Here is a 17,420-nt window from a genome sequence, read left to right as displayed (position 1 = left end):
GGGCGGGGCTCCGGCCCCGCTGCTCTCGGGGCTGCCCCGCCGGTAAGTCCCGTCTCCCCTAGCGCTCTATTGGGTAGTGCCCAGAGTGACGTTCGGCTCAGCCAATGGGGCTTCGACGCGCCCCTCAGCGCTGCTCCCTGCGCTCAGCCCCTCACCGGCTCCTTCCCGGGGCCTCCCGACACATCCTGGGGCTCTCCCGGGATCATTCCGTGTTTGTGCCTCTCAGCACCCTAACCCTCGCTTCATTCGCATCCCGGGTGAGATCGCCCTTCCGCCGCATTGCCTGCACCTCCCGGTCCTTTTGCCGCTTCCAGCATTCTCGGTGCTCCCCAGGAAGGGCTGCGACTCCCTGGAGCTGCTCCAGTGTTTCCTGAGATCGCGGGGTTTTGGGGGTCCCTATCTCCCGGGGGCACATGGGAAGCGGGATGCTGCAAGTTAATACTCCATGGTCCCTCTCCATGGTGGAGGTGCTGCTGGCTGTGCATCCCATAGAATCCCATGGAACGGTTGGGGTTGGAAGGGGACTTTAAGCTCATCCAGTTCCATCCCCTGCCATAGGCAGAGAGACACCATTCACTAGACCAGGTTGCTCCATGCAACACTTCCAGGGATGGATTTTTGGGGGTGTCTTAGAATTCTCCAGTGGGGATACACTGGAAATTCTGGGCTGGCCAGGTGCATCCATGGGTGGTCCATAGAATCCCAAAATGGTTGGGGTTGGAAGGGACATTAAAGCCCTGTTCCAGCCCTCTGCCATGGACAGGGACATTTCCTACTGGCCCAGGTGCCCCAGTGTGGCCAGGAGCACGTCCAGGGATATGACACTGTTTCAAACAGCAGCCTGTGCTCGCAGCCAGCCCGGGCGACAGGCTCTGGAGTTGTGGCCTCGAGGGAGCCGCGGGGATGTGGCTGCGAGGAACTCGAGTCGCGCTCACAGCAGGGTCCTCCAGCCGGCCCCTGCCTGCCGCTGGAGCAGCCGCTCCCCAAGTCCCTCCTCCCGGGCTCGGTGGCAGTGGAGCCCGAGCCGAGGGGCCCCACTGCGGAGCAGGGCTGGCACCTGAGCAGAGGGGAATGGCAAAGGGAGCACTTTTCCCATGGCTGCCGTCCTCCAGGACATGGTGACAGCCTCTCCTCCTCCTTTCCCTGTCTGGTGTGCTCAGTGCCTTTTATCTGGGATTTCACACCCAGCCCACTCGCCGCATCCCCTCCAGGTACACAAACTCCTGCCCTTTGTGGGGGCTCCGTGGCCGGAGCCACGTGTTCGGGGCTATGCTGGAATTGCCAGCACAGCGCTCCAGGGACTCCCAGGCTTGCCTTGGCCTGGGCTCGGGGTCCAGCCGGATCTGGCTCCTCCACTCCTGGGGTGAGCACTGGCTACTTCCCTTCCTCCCAGGAGGAGGAGGACGGAATTGTGTGCAAGCGTCCGTTCCAGCTCTGGCAGAGCAGCCGGGCTCCTCTGGAGCCGGCGTCCCCAGGAGGGGCTCTGGCCTCGGGGCTCGGCGTTTTATGGGGCTGCGGAGAGGACGCAGCTGGCTGCGGTCGTGACACACACACCTCAGCGGGGGCCAGGGCCAGACCACCCCTCCTTCTTCCCACCAGCACCGACCAGGGAACGGGCTGGATACGGGCCGGGAGCAGGAGCCTGGCAGCCCTCAGGGGGCTCCAGCACCCCCAGGCTCAGCTGCGCCTCTCCTAGGACCACCCCTGGGGCTGGGCAGCTTCAGGATAGCAGGGAAGGTGACGGGGTGTTCCCTCGCACCCGCTGGGCTGGGGGCTGCTTCCCAGCGTCCTTCCCGTTCCTCCGGCTTCCTTCCCGGCACATGGCACGGCGCCCTCGCCCAGGCAGCGGCTCGGGGAGACAGACGGCCACAGCTGGGCTCCTGCTGCCAGCCCGGCAGCAGGGGACACGCCGAGCCGGATGGCTGCTCCGTGCCCCTGCCTGCGCCCCAGGGGTGTCCCCAAGGAGCCTCTCAGCCCGCGCCTGGCGGGCGGTTTGGGGCTAAAGCCGGGATTTCTGGGTGCGGGCAGCCCCCCGTCTCTCCCTCCTCCGGCTGTCGGCCGCAAAGGTCAGCAGTGGGAGGCCGGGCTGGCCGTGGCGCCGGCCGGAGGAGCCGCGGCCCGGGGTGGGATGGAGGTGAGCTCAGCTGCCCGGTGACGCGGCCCCGAGGGCAGGGCGGGCACGGCCTCACCCACGCCGAGCCGCTGCGGGCACCGGGCGAGCAGGAGGAGGAGGAGGGGGACAGGATGTGGGGATGAGCCTTCCCAGCGGTTTGACCTGCCTGTGCCTTGTGCCCGCTTTGTCCTGGGGCGGGGGCTCCGTCCTGGCACCGCCTGGCTGGCACAAGCAGAGTCGCTTGGGAAGCCGGCAGCCGCGTCCGCCGGGGCACACGTTTCCCTCCTCCTCCTCCTCCTCTCCTTCCTCAGGTGTTGGCCCAGCGGGAGCCGTGGCAGCTGGAAAACTCCCCAAACTCCCGCAGCGCTGGGTTATGGGGAGGGGAGAAGGCAGCGAGGGGCAGCCCCGCCGCCTCGGCAGGCTGGAGACCCCCGGGGACGGGCCGGCGGCTTTTCCCAACTGCTCCAGCGCCGCTGGCGGGATCTGCTGGCCCGGGGGGGAAACCAGATACCCTGCCCTGCGGCTGGGGGGGCGAGGGGGCCGGCCCCACTCCGAGCGGACACCCCCAGACACGCTGCCGGGGAGCCGGGCCGGAGCTTCGTCCAGCCGTGGATCGTTTGGGCAGCTCCGTCCGACACCTCCGCAGCTCCTCCGGATCCTCAGGGCTGTGGGGTATCCCGCATTTACCCGGGGGAGGAGATCCAGAGCCCCCCTCGTCACCCCTGACATGTCTGTTGGGCGCGTCCTCATGGATTCGACACCATATCCGCACTTCCCAAGCAATAAATCAGCCAGCACCACGTCCGTGTGTGGTTTATCCCTACGGGGCGTCCCCACACTGGTGCTAATGACTTCAGCACCCAGTGTCCCGGTGGATTTGGGGAAAGAGGGTCCTGCTGCGCTCCGAGCAGGCACCCCGTGTCCCGGAGAAAGCGGGGAGGATGCGATCGCAGCTGGGAGGGCTCGGACCTGGCCAGGGCCGGGGTCTGGAGTGGAAGCGAATCCGCCTGTTACCTCCCGGCCCTTCCCGGCGCTCCCAGCGCCTTTGTTTTAAACAAAGCTTTTTTTGGGGGGAGCCAGGACGTTATTCTCCCCGCGGCAGCACCCACTCATGGATGAGGGCCACGAGGGGACGGGACGAGGGGCTCTGGCAGTCGGATCGCCCCCCTCCCCTCCGGCGGCGGCTCCGCTTGGCCCCGGGAGTCTCCTCACGCCCCCCAGTCCACCCCATTCACCCCGGGTGGGCTGCGGGGAACGCCGCGGTCATTGCCAAGGGCCCCGCGGGCGCCGGGACGGGGGGTTCTTCTAACGGGGGACGATAATCGCCAAGAAAGCGGCTCTGGCACCCGGAGGAAAGGGGCCGGGGGGGTCCCTCCCCGTCCCCGCGTGGATGGGGGGCCCCGTGAGAAGCGAAGCCCTCCCTCGGGACGGACGATCCCCCGGGGCTGAGGCGCCGCCGCCGCTCGAGAGGCTTCGGTTGTGCCGCCGGGACCCCGTCGCGCTCCCCCCGCTCCGCCGCTCACCTGCCGCCGTCCCGGCGGGGCAGCGCCCGCCGCGCTGCGGGTTCCCAAGCCGGGGGGGGGGAGGAGGGGGTCCGCGGCCCCCGGACCCCCTCTCCCGGCCGGAGGGGAGGGGGCTGGCCGTGCTAGCGAAGTGCCGAGGACCCCCCCCCCTCCCCGCCCCGTCGCCACCCTTCCCGCACCGGCCGGCCCCATCCCTCCGCCACTCCTCCCCGCTGCCCCGGGGGGGGAAGGAAGGGGGGGCAGGCTGGCACCCCACGTCCCCCACGCCCCCCCCCGGCCCCGGCCCCGCCAGAGGAGCCTCTCCGCCGCACCTCGTCCCGTCCCCCCCAGTCCTCCCCTCCCCGGACCCCCCCTCCTCCCCGTCCCCCCCGTGCCCCCCCCGGGACCGGGCTCTCGGCTCTGTGCGCGGGGAGGAGGAGAGGCGAGAGGGCTCGGAGCGGCAAATGGGAGCCGCAGTCCCGGGCCGGTGTGCGGGACCGCTGCCTGCCCGCCCGGGGAGCCCAGAGCACGCACCCAGCGCCCCGGCCCCGCGCCCGTCCCGCATGGAGCTGAGAGCAGGTAGGAGATCCCCCCGCCGAGCGGCACCGGCCCCGCACCGGCCCCGCCGCTGCCACTTTAACAAAAGCCGGGCGGGAGCCAGAACAGCACGGGGGGCGCAGCGAGGGAGAAAAGCGGGGGGTCCCCCCCTTCCTACCGGGCCAGCGGCACCCCGGGGGACCCCGCTCTTCCCTTCCCTCCCCTCCGCCTTCCGCAGCTCCGGGGCTCAGCTCCAGCCTCCCCACCTCTGTCCGATGCCGGGACCCCGGGGATGGGGACGGCGATGGGGGGGATGAAGCCGGGGCGGGGGGGAGAGGGAGGGAATGAATGGAGCCCGGTCTTGTGTACAATTGCATCAAATACATTCTTGAAAGCAACCTGGTTCTGCTTAGCACTTGAATTGGGGAAAAAAAAAAAGAGGAAAGAAGGAGGCAGCAGCTTGGAGAGGGTGGATGCGAGTTCCAGGATTTTTTTTCTTTTTGTTTTTTTTTTTTTTTTTTTTTATTCCTGCATTCCTGGACCCCAATCAAAAGAGCAAATCAAGGGAGGTGGAAGGGGGGAACGGCGGCGAGCAAGGCAGCCGGAGCGCGGTGCGAACCCTCCACACCCCAAAAAACCACCCAACCGGCCTCGATTTTTTTTTTTCCACCTAACACCCGAGCAAGCCCAAACCAAAACAAATAGAGACCGAGGGAAAGAAAAAAAAAAAAAAAAGGAAAAAAAAAAAAAAAGAGCCAGAAACCAACCCAAAAAAAAAAAAAAAAAAAAAAAAACCACCACCCAACCCTGAGCGCGAGTGAAGCAGCGAGCCAGGGCTGAGGCGAGCGGGCGGGCTCGGGGCGCCGAGCAAGAGCCGAGCCCCCCAAAATCCCCCTGCACCCCGACTATGCTAAATGTAACCGGGGAGCTCTCAGGTAAGCCAGCGGCGCTGGGTGCGGGGCGGGGGGCTGCCCCAACTCTCCTGCCTGCATCTGCCGGGAGTTTTTTCCCCTTTCCAAACCGACTGCTGATTTTAATTTGATGTGATTAAAACGTCTGTCTGGCTTTGGGATTGATTTAAGACTTTCCCCTCTCTAGGTTGGGTTGTTGTTCTTTATTTTTTTTTTCCCCTTTCCCTCGTTCCCTCTTTTCCATGCATGTTTGTGATTACCAGGGAGGGAACCGCCGCTGAGCACGGAGAATTAAACCCCGGGACTGACAGAGGGGAGGAAAAGGAAAGTCGTTGGGATTTATGGGGGGCAGGAAGAGTTAGTTTTCCTGCCCGGGGCTGGATTTCGGGGCTTGACACCGAACACCACCTCTGGAGCAGGCAAGATTCCTCCGGGACACAGCAGCGGGATTTTGGGGTGCCGGGAAGGGGGCGGCTTTGTTCCCCCTGCCCCAGCGGCCACCGGCACCCCCGGGGCTGCTGGGGGGCCGGCCGGCCTGGCGGCACACCGGCACCGGGAGCTCCTCGCCCGGAAAATGCTGGAAAACACCCTTAAAAGGTCAAAGTGTGGGCGCCGCCAGGCTCCCCGGGGTCCCGGGCGGCGGGACCGGGGCTGGGGCAGCACGAGGCCGGCGCCGGGTTCGGCTCCAGCTCCCGCGGTGCCGCCGTGACGCAGGACGGGCCAAGCGGGGCGAGCGCCGGGGAACCGGAAAAGCGAGGCCGGGATTCCCGGCGGCTCCGTCGCCCTCCCTCGCCCCTTCCTCTCGCCCTTCCCGCCGCCGCCGGGCCCGGTGGACGTGGCCGAGCCGGTGGCACCGCCGGTGCCGAGGCCTGCGGGGACGGGCGGGGAAGGAGCCGCGGGGTTCAGCTCGGCCGCTGCGACCCCGCTCCCCGTTTTGGGACATCACCACGCGTGGGCTGCCCGGGCGGTGTCCCTGGCAAGGCTCGGGGACTCTCGGCATTCCCGGTGTCCCCGTGCCTATTTAGCGAGCGGCGCGAGGGCACGGTGGCGGCCGCACATCTGGGCTGCATTAGGCGCAGGCTCCGCAGGGAAATGCGGAGGGCTCTGCTTACAGGGACGCGCTGGGGGGAGATTTATGCTCTGCTAAGTGGCACCGAGCCCCATAAATCATCCCCCTGCATCCCCCCCTTTCCCTGGGCTGCAGCACCAGTGTCCCTGTGCCACCGTCCCAGCGTCCTGGCAGGCTGATGGTGATGCACTCCTAGACGGGGTATCTGGGATATCTGGGAAGCAGCTGGCCCAGCGGTGTTGTGGCTGCGTGTGGCACGTGGCCTGTGGGTGACAGAGGCGTCCCAGGCTTGGCTAGGGTGCTGTGGGGACATCAGAGCATGGGACAGCTGGTCCCACTCTGACCCAGCCAGGCGGTGTCCCCTGGCAGGTGATGCCAGCGGTGGCGCCAGCGGTGGCAGTGGGTCTGGAGATGCCAGGGCGTGTCACCCACAGCTCTGCAGCGCCACGTGGGCTGGCACTAGGGGTCCCCTGCCCCGCTGGAGAGCGGCCAGCCTGGCTCTGTGCCGGTGAACCCCCAGAACAGTGCTGGGGGGGCCGTGGGGCGGTGTGGCTCCACGATCTGCTCTGGGAGCAGCGGGAAGCGATCGAGGTGCCTCGTGTGGCTCCTGGGCGCTGGGTGTGCGTGCGGGGCAGCGGGGTCTGGTTGGGATTAGGGGCCTGCGCCCCCCTCGCAGGCGGGGGTGTTTCCATCGTGCCGCTGGCTGGAGCCGGAGCTGGATGGGAAATCCAGGCCCAGCTAATTACGGCCTCGCTGGAGTCTCCCGTGCGCGGCCGCATTTATAAACACACGGAGGAGACAGGATGTAAACACTCAGCGCCGCAAGCGCAGGCACGGCCCAGACCGGGGGGACGCGCAGCCCCCCGCGCCACCGCCCGCTCCTGGCACGGGATGGATGGGGTAGGATGGGCAGGATGGATGGGATGGGATGGAGTGAGGTAGAATGGAATGGACGGGATGGGCACCCCGCTGTGGTGGCCGTGGGTGCTGTTTGGGGAGCAAGGGCACACATGTTCTTCCTGCTGGAACCCAGGGAATGCTGGGTCCATGATATCTGGGTGTGGAACGTGAACATCCTTATGTCCCCACCGTGCTGGCTCCACAGGGATGCTGATGTACTGTGGTGTCACCTTCCCAGACACAGTGGGGTTAAATGCCAGCAGTGTGGGGGCACAGAGGTCTCAGCCCAAGAGCCCATGAGCGTCACCCATTCCAAGCCCCTGGAGCTGGCGGCCACGCTGGGCTGGGAAACGCCCCGTGGAGGGTTAAGTAGTGGCAGTTGGGCCAGAACAGCGGCTGGGTCAGTGGGGACAGGGCTGCTTTGTCCTCACTGCCACAGTCATGCCTGGCGACCGCGAGGCCTCCCTTGCTGGCCCCAGGAATGGGGCTGCGGGGCGGGATGGGGCTCTGCTCGGCGCTGGACGCCGGCCCATCAGATAGGGCAGCTCCTGCCGCGGCGTCGGGGGCTGGCTCGGCTCCATCCGCTGCCGGGGCTCCGGGGCCAGGGGGTGTCCCCTTCCCGGCTGCCGCCCCCGCCACCGCATTTCGGGAAAGTGGCTCTGGGCGGGCTGTGGTCGCTCAGCCCTCAGTGGCTCTGCCCACAGCATGCCCAGGGAACAGCTCACCATCTCCGGGGCCGAATTCCCGTCTCGGCCGCTGGCCGGGAGGTTTGGCCAGCATCGCCGCCTGCGCCGCTGGGCGAGGGGCAGGCCAGGGGCTCCCGGGTGTCACCCCAAAGGCGGGTGAGCCATGTCCCCACTGCCACGTGTGCGAGGGGTATCCGTGGCACGGCCGGTGTGTCCGGCGTGGGTGCCCCAGGGTGCTGCAGAGCAGGGGTGCCCGCTCCCATGGCCCCCGTCACCCCGGCTCCTCGGGTGTCCCCAGGGCCCGGCGGGTGACCCTGGGCAGGCACGCCATGAGCTGCTTACGTGGGCTGGGAGCATCCTGGCCGTGCTCCAGGGCCGGTTTTGAAACCCTCGGGCTCTTCCTCTCCGACGTCACCGGGATCCAGCTGTGCCGGCTGGAGCCTCCCTCCTCCACTGTCTGTGCCGGTGGGTGCCCGGCGCCAGCCGCTGGGACAGGGGCGGGCAAGGGACAGCGGGGGTACCCGCTATGGCTGGGCCATTGTCGCTGCTGTGCAGTGTCACTGTTGCTGTCACTGCTGTGTCACGGCCACTGTCTCTGCTGTGCCCCGGTCACTGTCACTGCTGTGTCATGGTCACCCTCATTACTGTGCAGTGTCGTTTGTCACTGCTGTGTCATGGCCACTGTCTCTGCTGTGCCCCGGTCACTGTCACTGCTGTGTCATGTGTGTCATGGTTACCATCAGTGCTGTGCCCCAGTCACTGTCACTGCTGTGCCAGGGCCGCCATCGCCACTGTGTCATGGTCACTACTACCCGGTGCCATCCATTCTGTGCATCCCGTCATTCCCATCACTCAAAAACCCTCCTCCATCCCTTTCCTCCATCATCCTCATCCTCGTGTCTGGGCCACCTGCCCAGGAGCCACCGTGGCTCCAGCCCAATCTCACATCCCTGCCATCCATCCCCCCCTCATCCCGCTCCCCGGCTGTGTTTGGTTTGGCACCGGCCAGGCCGGGGCGGGTGTAAATCCCGCCTGGAAACCGGAGCCGGCGGCGGGCGAGGGTCCGGCCAAAGCAAACACCGGGAAGGGGGGGTATGTGTGGTGTGAGTCACCGCGGCCCCCCCGCCGGCCCCCCCGGCCCACGCTCGCACGCACGCGGGGCGGCCGCACGCTCCACGGCACCGGAACCGGGCAAGCGGCGGCACGTGCCCACCGCGGGGCACCGGGCGAGCCGGGGCCGGCCGGGGCCGCCGCGCGCGGGCACGGGGGCACGGGAGCGCGCGGGGTCACCCGGAGTGTCACGGCACGGCGCGGTGTCCCCCCCCGCCACCCACGCGGCGTGCGCACAGCACGTTGCACACTTTCCCGGCATGTCCTGTGACTGCCACTCGTGTCACACGCTCGTGTGGTGGGTGACACGCCTGGATGCGTGTGGTGCATCACACGCCTGCACGGTGCCACACGCCCGGAAAGTGTGGCGCTCCCTACGATGTGATGCACACACACAAGGTGTATCCCGGGTGTGTCCTGGGACGCATCCCAGAGGTGTCACAAGTGTCCTGCACGCCTCCGGGGTGTGTCCCAGGTGTGACAGTGTCCTGCACACCCGCAGGGCGCTCGCATGCCGCACAGCGAGGCTCGCCCTTTGCAGGACACCCACGGCGGTGAGGTGCGTCCTGCGGCCGGAGCCGGGGTGCCCCCGGGGACCGCCGTGCGTCACGGGCGGCCGGTGACGGGCAGCGGTGACGCGCAGGGGCGCGGGGGGCTGCCCGCAGCGGGAGCCCCGCGGTGCCGAGCCGTGCCAGCGGCCGGTCTTTCCCGGGAGGCGCTGCCGGGAAGGCCGGCTGTGGCGAGCCGGGGGTGCCAGCTGGCCGGAGCGTCCTGGCCGCGGGCCGTGACCTTTGCGCGGCCGCCGGCCGGCGGGGCCGCTCTCCCGGGCCGCCCTGACGTCAGGGCCGATGACGGGGACCCCGCCGGCGCTTTCCGGTGGCTCCGCAAAGGTCACCCCGCGCCCCGGCCGCTCCTCGGAGCCGCGTCCCTCCCCTCGCTCCCGCATTCCCGGTGGCCCCTCGGCGGGGGTCCCCGCTGGGTGCCCGGCCCGCTCCGGCGTTGGCGGTGCCCAAAAATATCCCAGGCGTGTGTCCCGGAGGGAATGCCGCGGCCGTGCTGCTCCAGACCATATAAAGGATTGTTGGTGCAGCCGCGGGAGGGATCGCTCCGAGGGGAGCCGTGGGGTCACCGCGCTGAGGTGGGGGGTCTCTGCTGCTCCAGGGGGGTGCTGAGGTTAGAGGGACCCCACTCTCCCCATCTCCGTGCCTCAGTTTCCCCGCGCTCAGACGAGTGACTCAGGGACACTCTGCAGGCTCAGCGCCGCACACACGGAGACGGAGTGTCCCTGTCATCCCTCCCTGAGGTGCTGTGTGTCCCCCACAGGTGACTCTTGGGGGATCTTCACCTTCCTGTGCGCCGCGCTTTGCAACCTGCCGGCGCTGCCGGCGCTGAACTGCTCCGAGGAGCTGGGCGCCGGCCAGTCCATCCAGCAGACCTACGACCTGACCCGCTACCTGGAGCACCAGCTCCGCACCCTCGCCGGCACCTACGTGAGTCCCCGACGCACCCCCCGGGATATCCACCCCATGCCCAGCTGCTCCCACGCCGGAGGTCACGGAAATGCCTCATCGCCCCCCGGGCGCAGGGCGGCTCCCGGGCACCCTCCCTTCGGCCCGTGATTCCGTCATGGGTGCGGGCATCCGCCTCTCCCTCCCCGCCGGCGTCGCCGACTCACCCGGAGGTTCCCCGTCCCTGCCCTGACGTGCCCTCGGCGGTGCCGGCACGTTTGGGTGCCAAACGGTGACTGGGCTGTGCCGGGAATGTCCGGCTCGGGCAGAGTGCGAAGGGGGAATGTGACAGGGGAAGGGAGAGCTGGGATGAGTGGGATGTGCTCGAACTGGGGGGGATGTGGAGACTGGGGGCAGGGTGGACGCGGAGACCTGACCCCTGGCATCCCCATTCCCTTCCAGCTGAACTACCTGGGGCCGCCCTTCAATGAGCCCGACTTCAACCCGCCGCGGCTGGCGCGGGCCGAGCGGGTGCCCAGCGCCACGGTGGACCTGGACCTGTGGCGGGGGCTGACGGACAACGCCCGCCTGGCCGCCAACTACCGGGCCTACAGCCGCCTGCTCTGCTACCTGCGGGTGCTGGACGGGCAGGTGGGCACGGCCGAGCTGCGCCACCGCCTCGCCCACTTCTGCGCCAGCCTGCAGGGGCTGGTGCTCAGCATCGGCGGCGTCATGTCCTCGCTGGGGTACCCGCTGCCCGCCGGCCCCGCCGGGCCGCCCGCCCCCCCCGGCGCGCACGCCGCCCCCAATGACTTCCTGAAGAAGATGGATGATTTCTGGCTGCTCAAGGAGCTGCAGACCTGGCTCTGGCGCTCGGCCAAGGACTTCAACCGCCTCAAGAAGAAGGTGCCGCCCGCCGTGGTCACCCTGCGGCTGGAGGCGAGGGGGTTCTGAGCACCTGCTGAGCTCCTGGGCCCACAGTGCCACCACAGCCAAGCAGGCCCCTTCTTCCACCACCAGTGTGCCTTGAGAAATGGGGCTCCTGACCCCCAAACCACCCCACAACCTCATCATCACCTGGCAGTGCCTTGAAAGATCACCTGAGAGGGGCTCACAGCGTCACCACAGCCTCCCTGCAGCCCCTCCATCATCATCATACTGTGCCTTAAGGAACAGCGCTCCTGACCCCAAGTGCCACCATGACCACCCCAGGTCCCCTGTCCACCACCAGTGTGCTTTGAGAAATAGGGTTCTTGATTCCCAAGTGCCACCACAGACACCTCACAGTTCCACTTTCATCACCGTGCCTTAAATGAGGGGCTCCTGACCCCAAGTGCCACCCTCCACAGCCGTCTCACATCCCCTCTGTCACCACACTCTGCTGTAAGGGACGCATCTCCTGACCCCAAGTGCCACCAAAGTCACTCCATGTCCCCTCTTCACCACCAGTGTCCCTTCAAAACTGACCCCACAATGCTGCCAAAGCCACCCCACATCCTCATCATCACCTGCCTTAAGGGTTCTAGTTCCTGACCCCTAAGTGCCACCACAGTCACCCCACAGCCCCACTACATTATGTCTTAAGGGACAGGTGTCCTGACTCCCAAGTGCCCCTCCATGGTGTCCTCAACCCCCAGGGTGCCTGTCCCCATCCCTAAAATCTCCAGTGGGTGCAAACCCCGCCCATCCCGAAAAGGACCAACGCCCTCTGAGCATAGAAATGAACTCTGCCCCAGCCAGCATCGAGCCCCGCCCCTGGAGCAATAGGCTCCACCCCAGATGGCAATAAACCCCGCCCACTCGTAGCAAGCCCCGCCTCCTCCCCAACAGGCCCCACCCCTTTGCCCAAGCCCCGCCTCCCCCATGGCTGCCCATCATGCAGCGGTGGGGCCGTGGGGCGTGGCCGCTGTCCCGGTGCGTCTATGAGTGTTTATTTATTGGAGATGTTTATTTATTGGGGTATTTATTGCAGAAGATCTATTCTTGTATGAACGAATAAAAGCCTTTCTCCAGCCCCCCGCCTCGCCCCTGCCGCACCCCGCCGGGGATGGGAGAGAACGGCTCCGTGTGGGATTCAGGATGTTCCCATCAGTGCTATCAGTAGGATCAGAGTGAACATGCCACATTCTGAGCTGAGTATGGAATCTGGGATGTTCCTGTCAGTGCTATCAGTAGGGACCAGAGTGAACGGCTCTACAGTGAGCTCAGTGTGGGAACTGGGGTGTTTCCCTCTCCCACAGGGTGGGGTTCCAGACCCCCCTGGGCCCAGGTGACCCCACCCCTAGGACAGGCGCCCTGTCCTTGGGCACTACTCTGGGGTGCCCAGGATCATGTAGAAGGTTCCGGGCTGGAGCAGGAAGCCGACGGCTTGCAGGGCACGCAGCGAGGCCGTGTTGTGGGGCAGCACGGCGCCGTAGACGGGGAAGCCGCGGGCGTGCAGCTGCCGGCCCAGCGCGGCCAGCGGGACCCCGGTGAGGCCGCGGCCGCGCCAGGCGGGTACCGTGTAGCCGTGGCGCAGGCAGCCCTGCCCGTCCAGCAGGCTCCAGGACACCGGGCGGCCGCGCACGTCCAGCAGGCAGGCGGAGGGCAGCGTCCGCACCAGCCCCAGCAGGAACGCCCGGCTGCGGGCATTGCCCCCCAGCGCCCACGTGGCGTTGAGCAGAGGGACGTGGGATGGGGACACAGGCGCCAGGCGCAGGCCTGAGGGTATCCTGCAACAGGGCATGGCAGAGTGGGGAATGCTGAACCCTGTTCCCAGCTGGGATAGCAGATGGGATGGGATGGGATGGGATGGGATGGGATGGGATGGGATGGGATGGGATGGGATGGGATGGGATGGGATGGGATGGGATGGGATGGGATTGGGAACCCCTGTGCTACCCAGAGATGGAGTCTGGGACCCTTGTTTCCCCTTGGGACAGGACTGGGTACACCCCTGTGCCACAGGGTGATGGGATTTGGAACCCGTATGCCACCCAGGAGTGGGATTGAAGACCCTTGTGCCACCCAGGGATGTGCTCAGTGACCCCGTTCATGTCACCCAGTGATTCCTGTACCACTCGGGCAAGTGCTCGGGGACCCCTGTGCCACCCAGGGATGTGCTCAGTGATCCCATTCATGTCACCCCGGGCCTCTCAGGGATGTGCTCGGGGACTCCTGTGCCACCAAGGGATGTGACCATGACCCCCCTGTGCTACCCAGAAATGTGACAGGTCTCTGTGTGCCACCCAGTGACGTGACTGGTTCCTCAGTGCCCGAGTCCCCCAGTGTTCCACGTCCCCCCGTGCCCCTCACTCACTGGCTGCGGGGCTGGGGGGGCTCAGGGCTCATCAGCGCCCAGTACCGGATCGTCTCCACCTTCAGCCCCCTGGCACTGGCCACCTCCTGCACGGCCTCATCCAGCCCATCCTGCATCCCTGGGACCCCCTGTCAGCCAGACAGGGGACCCAGATGAAGGGTAGGGGAGCCCTGTGTTCCCCCCGAGTGCCATCCTTACCCAGAATCTGGAAGGCTCTTCCATGGGCCACCGCCTCACTGCCTTCCAGCAGTGCCTGCAGGGCTCCCTTGTCCCGGTAGAACACAGATAGCTGGTTGGTGTAGTAGTCCCTGGGGTCCCTGTGGTCCTGGGAGGGACATGGAGCTGAGAGTGGCACCCCAATTCCCAGCCCCCCGGGGTGTGATGTTCTGTTGCCAAGGCAGGGGCACCCGGAGCAGCACCTCTGGGCGCAGGCGGGTCAGGACAATGCTGAAATGGGGCCAGGAGTCCACCAGCACCTCGTGGGAGGCCGGGTTCCCCCTGGCCACTGTCATCACAGTCCCCAGGACCTGCATGATGAGGGCGTTGTCACCGGCAGGACAGGGGAAAGGGGACAGAGGAGTCCTTGTCACCACCAGGGCAGGTGGGGAGGCACAGAGGTCCCAGGGTCCTCATCCCTGGCAAGGCAGGGGAGAGGGGAGAGGGGACAGGGACAGACAGGTCCCATGAATCAGCAACACTGACAGGGCAAGGGCGAGGAGACAAAGGAGTCTCCGGGGTCCTCACCACCAGCAGAGAGGGAGGGAGGGAGGGAGGGAGGGAGGGAGGGAGGGACGGAGGGGAACCCAGGGAGCCTGTCACCAGCAGGACAGGGCAGAGGGGACAGAGGGGTCCTCGGGGTCCCTGTCACCGGCAGGGTGGTCGGCAGGCTCTTCCGCAGGGTCTCCTCCAGGAGCTGCAGCTGGGCTGGGCATCTCAGGATCAGCATGGCTCCGTGACTGTGCGGCAGGCAGTGACACCGAGGATCCGTGGGGAGCTGGTGGCACTGGGGCAATGTCCCAGAGTGTCCCAGCTGAGCACCCGTTCCCAGGTGGCCCCAGGGCTGGCCCGGTGCCCAGTGTTCAGCAGGATGGACCCTGCCCGCTGCCCCCCAAGGCAGGGAGCACTCGCTGGCCCGTGACAGCTGGTGGTAACCATTGTCACCGAGTGCCACACAGGCTCCAGACTCCCACTCCAGGGCCCCGCGGAACCGGCAGACCCAGGACTGTTGCAGGGTGAGTGCTGGAGGAGCTGGGGACCATGGGGAAAGGGATGGGGACAGGGACAATGCCTGGTGGTCCTGTCCCCCTATTACTGAGGGTCTCTCGGCAGGACAATGAAGATCCTGACATGCCCAGCCCAGCTGCAGCGCCTGGAGGGGATCCTGAGGAAGAGCCTGCCCTTTGCCCTGCCGGTGATGGGGACCCCACTGTCACCCCTTCCCTGTGCCACGATAGGGACCCCAATGCTACCCCCACCCTGCCAGTGGCAGGCACTCTGCTGTCACCCCTGCACTATGCCATGACTGAGACCCCAATATGCCCCTTGACCTGTGCCATCAGGGGGACCCCAATACCACCCCTGCCCTGCTCTTGGCAGGGACCCCAGTGTCACACCCCCCTCTCACCCTGGTGATAGGGACCCCTGTGTCATTAGGGACCCTTTTGCCACCCTGTCCCCCACCCCTGCCCCCCTCCCCTCAGCTCTGACCCCATATCTGCTCCCACAACCCCCCTAGCTCTGACCCCACATCTGCCCCCATATCAAGCCCCCATCCCTGACCCACGTCTGTTCCCTCCTTGTCCCTCATTGCTGACCCCCTTTTCCCCCAGGTCTTCGGGGCAGTGCTGAACATCAACCGGGGCAACCCTGGCCAGTATGAGGTGCTGGTGGACAAGTGGCCCGAATTCGGCGCAGTGCTGGCCCGGCCCAGTGGAGAGGTGGCCAATGGGGACATGGGGAAGGGAGTGACACAGTGTCCTGGCGCGTGCCAGGAGTGCTCAGAGCTCCCACGGGTGCCCCCAGGTGCCGGTGAACGACGGCTACTGGAACACGCAGGCAGCGTTTTACCGGGACCTGGGAGCGTACCGGGCACTGGTGGAGACACCCGGGTGCCTGCCCTGGAACGCCGCCTTCACCCTCATCGGTGGCCTGGGGACACCGGGGTCCTGGGGGGTCCTAGGGTGGGAGTGAGAATGCTGTGAGAGGTGGCAGGCAGCATGGGACATGGGGGAGAGCTGTTGGAGAAACTGGGAGGTACTGGTGGAGGGAATTGGGGGTGCTGGGGCACACTGGGGATGGGTGTTTGGGTGCTGGGGAGCACTGGAGGTCTCATTTGGTTTGCTGGGGTGGGCTTTGATGGGTGAAACTAGTGAGAAGTGTCGGGGTGGGATTTAGGGGTGATGGGGAGCACTGTGATTGGATTTGGGGGTGCTGGAGGGAATTGCACTGCTGGGTACCCTGGAAGCAGGGTCCTGGGGGGTGCTGGGGGCTGCTGGGGTTGGAGGCTGGGAGGACGCTGGGAGCACTGGGAAGCATTGCAGCTGGATTTGTGGGTCCTTGGGGACACTGGAGAGCACTGGGGGTTGGACTTGAGGATGCTGGGAGCAGGATTGAGGTACTGGGCACATTGGAAGCAGGGATTTGAGTGCTGGGAATAGAGGCTTGGGTTGCGGGTAGCCCCTGGGGACACTGAAGAGGACACTGGGGTCACATGGAGGGGCTGGGGATAGGGATGGTGGGGCACAGGGGGAAGATGACCTCCTGACATTCCCATTCCCAGGGCTACAGGATGGGGTGACCACGGTGTCCCAGGACCTGGCAGGGAGGAAGGGTGTGGAGCTGGACATTGTCGAGTACTACTGCTACTGGCACCCTGACCCCAGCACCATGCCCGAGCCCCGGTGAGAGCCCCCCACCCTTGTCCCCACTCTGGGACACCCCTGAGCCCCCCACTGACCCCTGCCTCGCCCAGGCCAGCCCCCGGGGTGCGCTTGGGCTCCCTGAGCCCCTCGCACGCGGACCTGCTCAACGACACCTGGCCCTACGGGGGGAACGCCCGCAGCCGGCGCTACCTGGCCGAGCTTTTGGTGCGCTTCCCGCAAGTCTGCCTGCAGGACAGCAGCGGGCAGCCCGTGGCCTGGGTGCTGACGGATCATTTCGGGACGGGCACGCACAGCTACACCCTGCCCGAGCACCGGCGGCACGGGCACATGCAGGTGGCGCTGACGGTGGCGGCGCAGCGGGCGCACGCCCGCGGGTTCCCCACCTTCGGGCACACGGCGCTGCGGAACCGGCCCATGCAGCAGCTGCAGGAGCTGCTGGGCAACCGGCGCCTGCCCGGGGTCTGCCGCTACATCCTGCACAATCCCGGCCTGGACAAGGACGGGCCCTGAGCCCCCGCTGTCCGCTCTCGGTGCCCACCTCACATTAAACAGCCGTGTGGAGTCTCTGGGGGCTGCTGTGGGGTTTTGTGTCCCCCCAGCACTGACGGTTGCAGCGGTGACACAGCTTGGTGGCTCGCATGTCACCACTGAGGCACACAGCGGGGTCCCCTGGGAGTCACCCCAGCTATTCTCAGTTCCCCAAGGGAGACCTGAAAGCCTCAGGCAAATCTGCACCTGTGGCACCTGCAGTGTTACCCCCTCAAGGAGGGCGGCGACACCACAGCTGGGGGTGGGACAGGCAGGCACTGTGTGACACACAGAGTGGCACAGGGCAGAGGGTGACAGCGTCACAGCGTAAGTCACAGTTTGGGGACCTGATGGGGACAGACAGGGGGGTGACAGTGTCCAGGGTGATGGGGAGTTCTGGGATGGGCGTGACAGTGTCAGGGGGAAGCACACCACC

At 66.6% G+C, this 17,420-nt stretch overlaps 3 protein-coding genes across 6 annotated transcripts; 2 read left to right on the top strand and 1 right to left on the bottom strand.

Annotated features, from left to right (window-relative positions):
* The first annotated feature begins 4,032 nt into the window (after nucleotides 1-4,032).
* Nucleotides 4,033-12,290, top strand: CLCF1 (cardiotrophin like cytokine factor 1). Of its 2 annotated transcripts, none has more exons than XM_056491936.1 (3): nucleotides 4,033-4,194; nucleotides 10,152-10,318; nucleotides 10,739-12,290. In XM_056491936.1, exons 1-3 carry the CDS (start codon nucleotides 4,080-4,082, stop codon nucleotides 11,228-11,230), a joined length of 774 nt encoding a protein of 257 aa, XP_056347911.1. In that variant the 5' UTR covers nucleotides 4,033-4,079; the 3' UTR covers nucleotides 11,231-12,290. The 2 variants fall into 2 exon arrangements, with proteins under 2 accessions (XP_056347911.1, XP_056347912.1); XM_056491937.1 differs by lacking the exon at nucleotides 4,033-4,194 and adding an exon at nucleotides 4,724-5,087.
* On the bottom strand, nucleotides 12,199-15,428 carry LOC130253389 (glycine N-acyltransferase-like protein 3). 3 transcript variants are annotated; one of them, XM_056491933.1, is made up of 6 exons: nucleotides 15,389-15,428; nucleotides 14,443-14,530; nucleotides 13,994-14,101; nucleotides 13,773-13,899; nucleotides 13,575-13,692; nucleotides 12,199-12,987 (listed from the first exon to the last, which is right to left on the bottom strand). In XM_056491933.1, the coding sequence occupies exons 1-6, from the start codon at nucleotides 15,424-15,426 to the stop codon at nucleotides 12,585-12,587; spliced, it is 882 nt and encodes a 293-aa protein (XP_056347908.1). In that variant the 5' UTR covers nucleotides 15,427-15,428; the 3' UTR covers nucleotides 12,199-12,584. The 3 variants fall into 3 exon arrangements, with proteins under 3 accessions (XP_056347908.1, XP_056347909.1, XP_056347910.1); XM_056491934.1 differs by lacking the exon at nucleotides 15,389-15,428 and having other exon boundaries at nucleotides 14,443-14,645; XM_056491935.1 differs by lacking the exon at nucleotides 13,575-13,692 and having other exon boundaries at nucleotides 12,216-12,987.
* On the top strand, nucleotides 14,586-17,022 carry LOC130253388 (glycine N-acyltransferase-like protein 3). The gene is made up of 6 exons (XM_056491932.1): nucleotides 14,586-14,806; nucleotides 14,904-14,985; nucleotides 15,404-15,511; nucleotides 15,597-15,717; nucleotides 16,354-16,474; nucleotides 16,546-17,022. The coding sequence occupies exons 1-6, from the start codon at nucleotides 14,586-14,588 to the stop codon at nucleotides 16,964-16,966; spliced, it is 1,074 nt and encodes a 357-aa protein (XP_056347907.1). The 3' UTR covers nucleotides 16,967-17,022.
* The last annotated feature ends 398 nt before the right edge of the window (nucleotides 17,023-17,420 follow it).

This window comes from Oenanthe melanoleuca, chromosome 5, assembly GCF_029582105.1.
Source record: "Oenanthe melanoleuca isolate GR-GAL-2019-014 chromosome 5, OMel1.0, whole genome shotgun sequence".
NCBI lineage: Eukaryota > Metazoa > Chordata > Aves > Passeriformes > Muscicapidae > Oenanthe > Oenanthe melanoleuca.
This window is presented reverse-complemented; position numbering and strand designations above follow the sequence as displayed.

Coding starts and splice junctions, on each gene's coding strand:
- CLCF1 (XM_056491936.1), top strand. CDS start 4,080: ATGGGAGCCGCAGTCCCGGGCCGGTGTGCGGGACCGCTGCCTGCCCGC. Junction 4,195..10,151: donor CCGCATGGAGCTGAGAGCAG/GTAGGAGATCCC, acceptor TGTCCCCCACAG/GTGACTCTTGGGGGATCTTC. Junction 10,319..10,738: donor GCACCCTCGCCGGCACCTAC/GTGAGTCCCCGA, acceptor ATTCCCTTCCAG/CTGAACTACCTGGGGCCGCC.
- LOC130253388 (XM_056491932.1), top strand. CDS start 14,586: ATGTCCCAGAGTGTCCCAGCTGAGCACCCGTTCCCAGGTGGCCCCAGG. Junction 14,807..14,903: donor AGACCCAGGACTGTTGCAGG/GTGAGTGCTGGA, acceptor GTCTCTCGGCAG/GACAATGAAGATCCTGACAT. Junction 16,475..16,545: donor AGCACCATGCCCGAGCCCCG/GTGAGAGCCCCC, acceptor TGCCTCGCCCAG/GCCAGCCCCCGGGGTGCGCT.
- LOC130253389 (XM_056491933.1), bottom strand. CDS start 15,426: ATGTTCAGCACTGCCCCGAAGACCTGGGGGAAAAGGGG. Junction 14,531..15,388: donor AAGACCTGGGGGAAAAGGGG/GTCAGCAATGAG, acceptor CCTGCCGCACAG/TCACGGAGCCATGCTGATCC. Junction 13,900..13,993: donor TGACCCGCCTGCGCCCAGAG/GTGCTGCTCCGG, acceptor TGTCCCTCCCAG/GACCACAGGGACCCCAGGGA.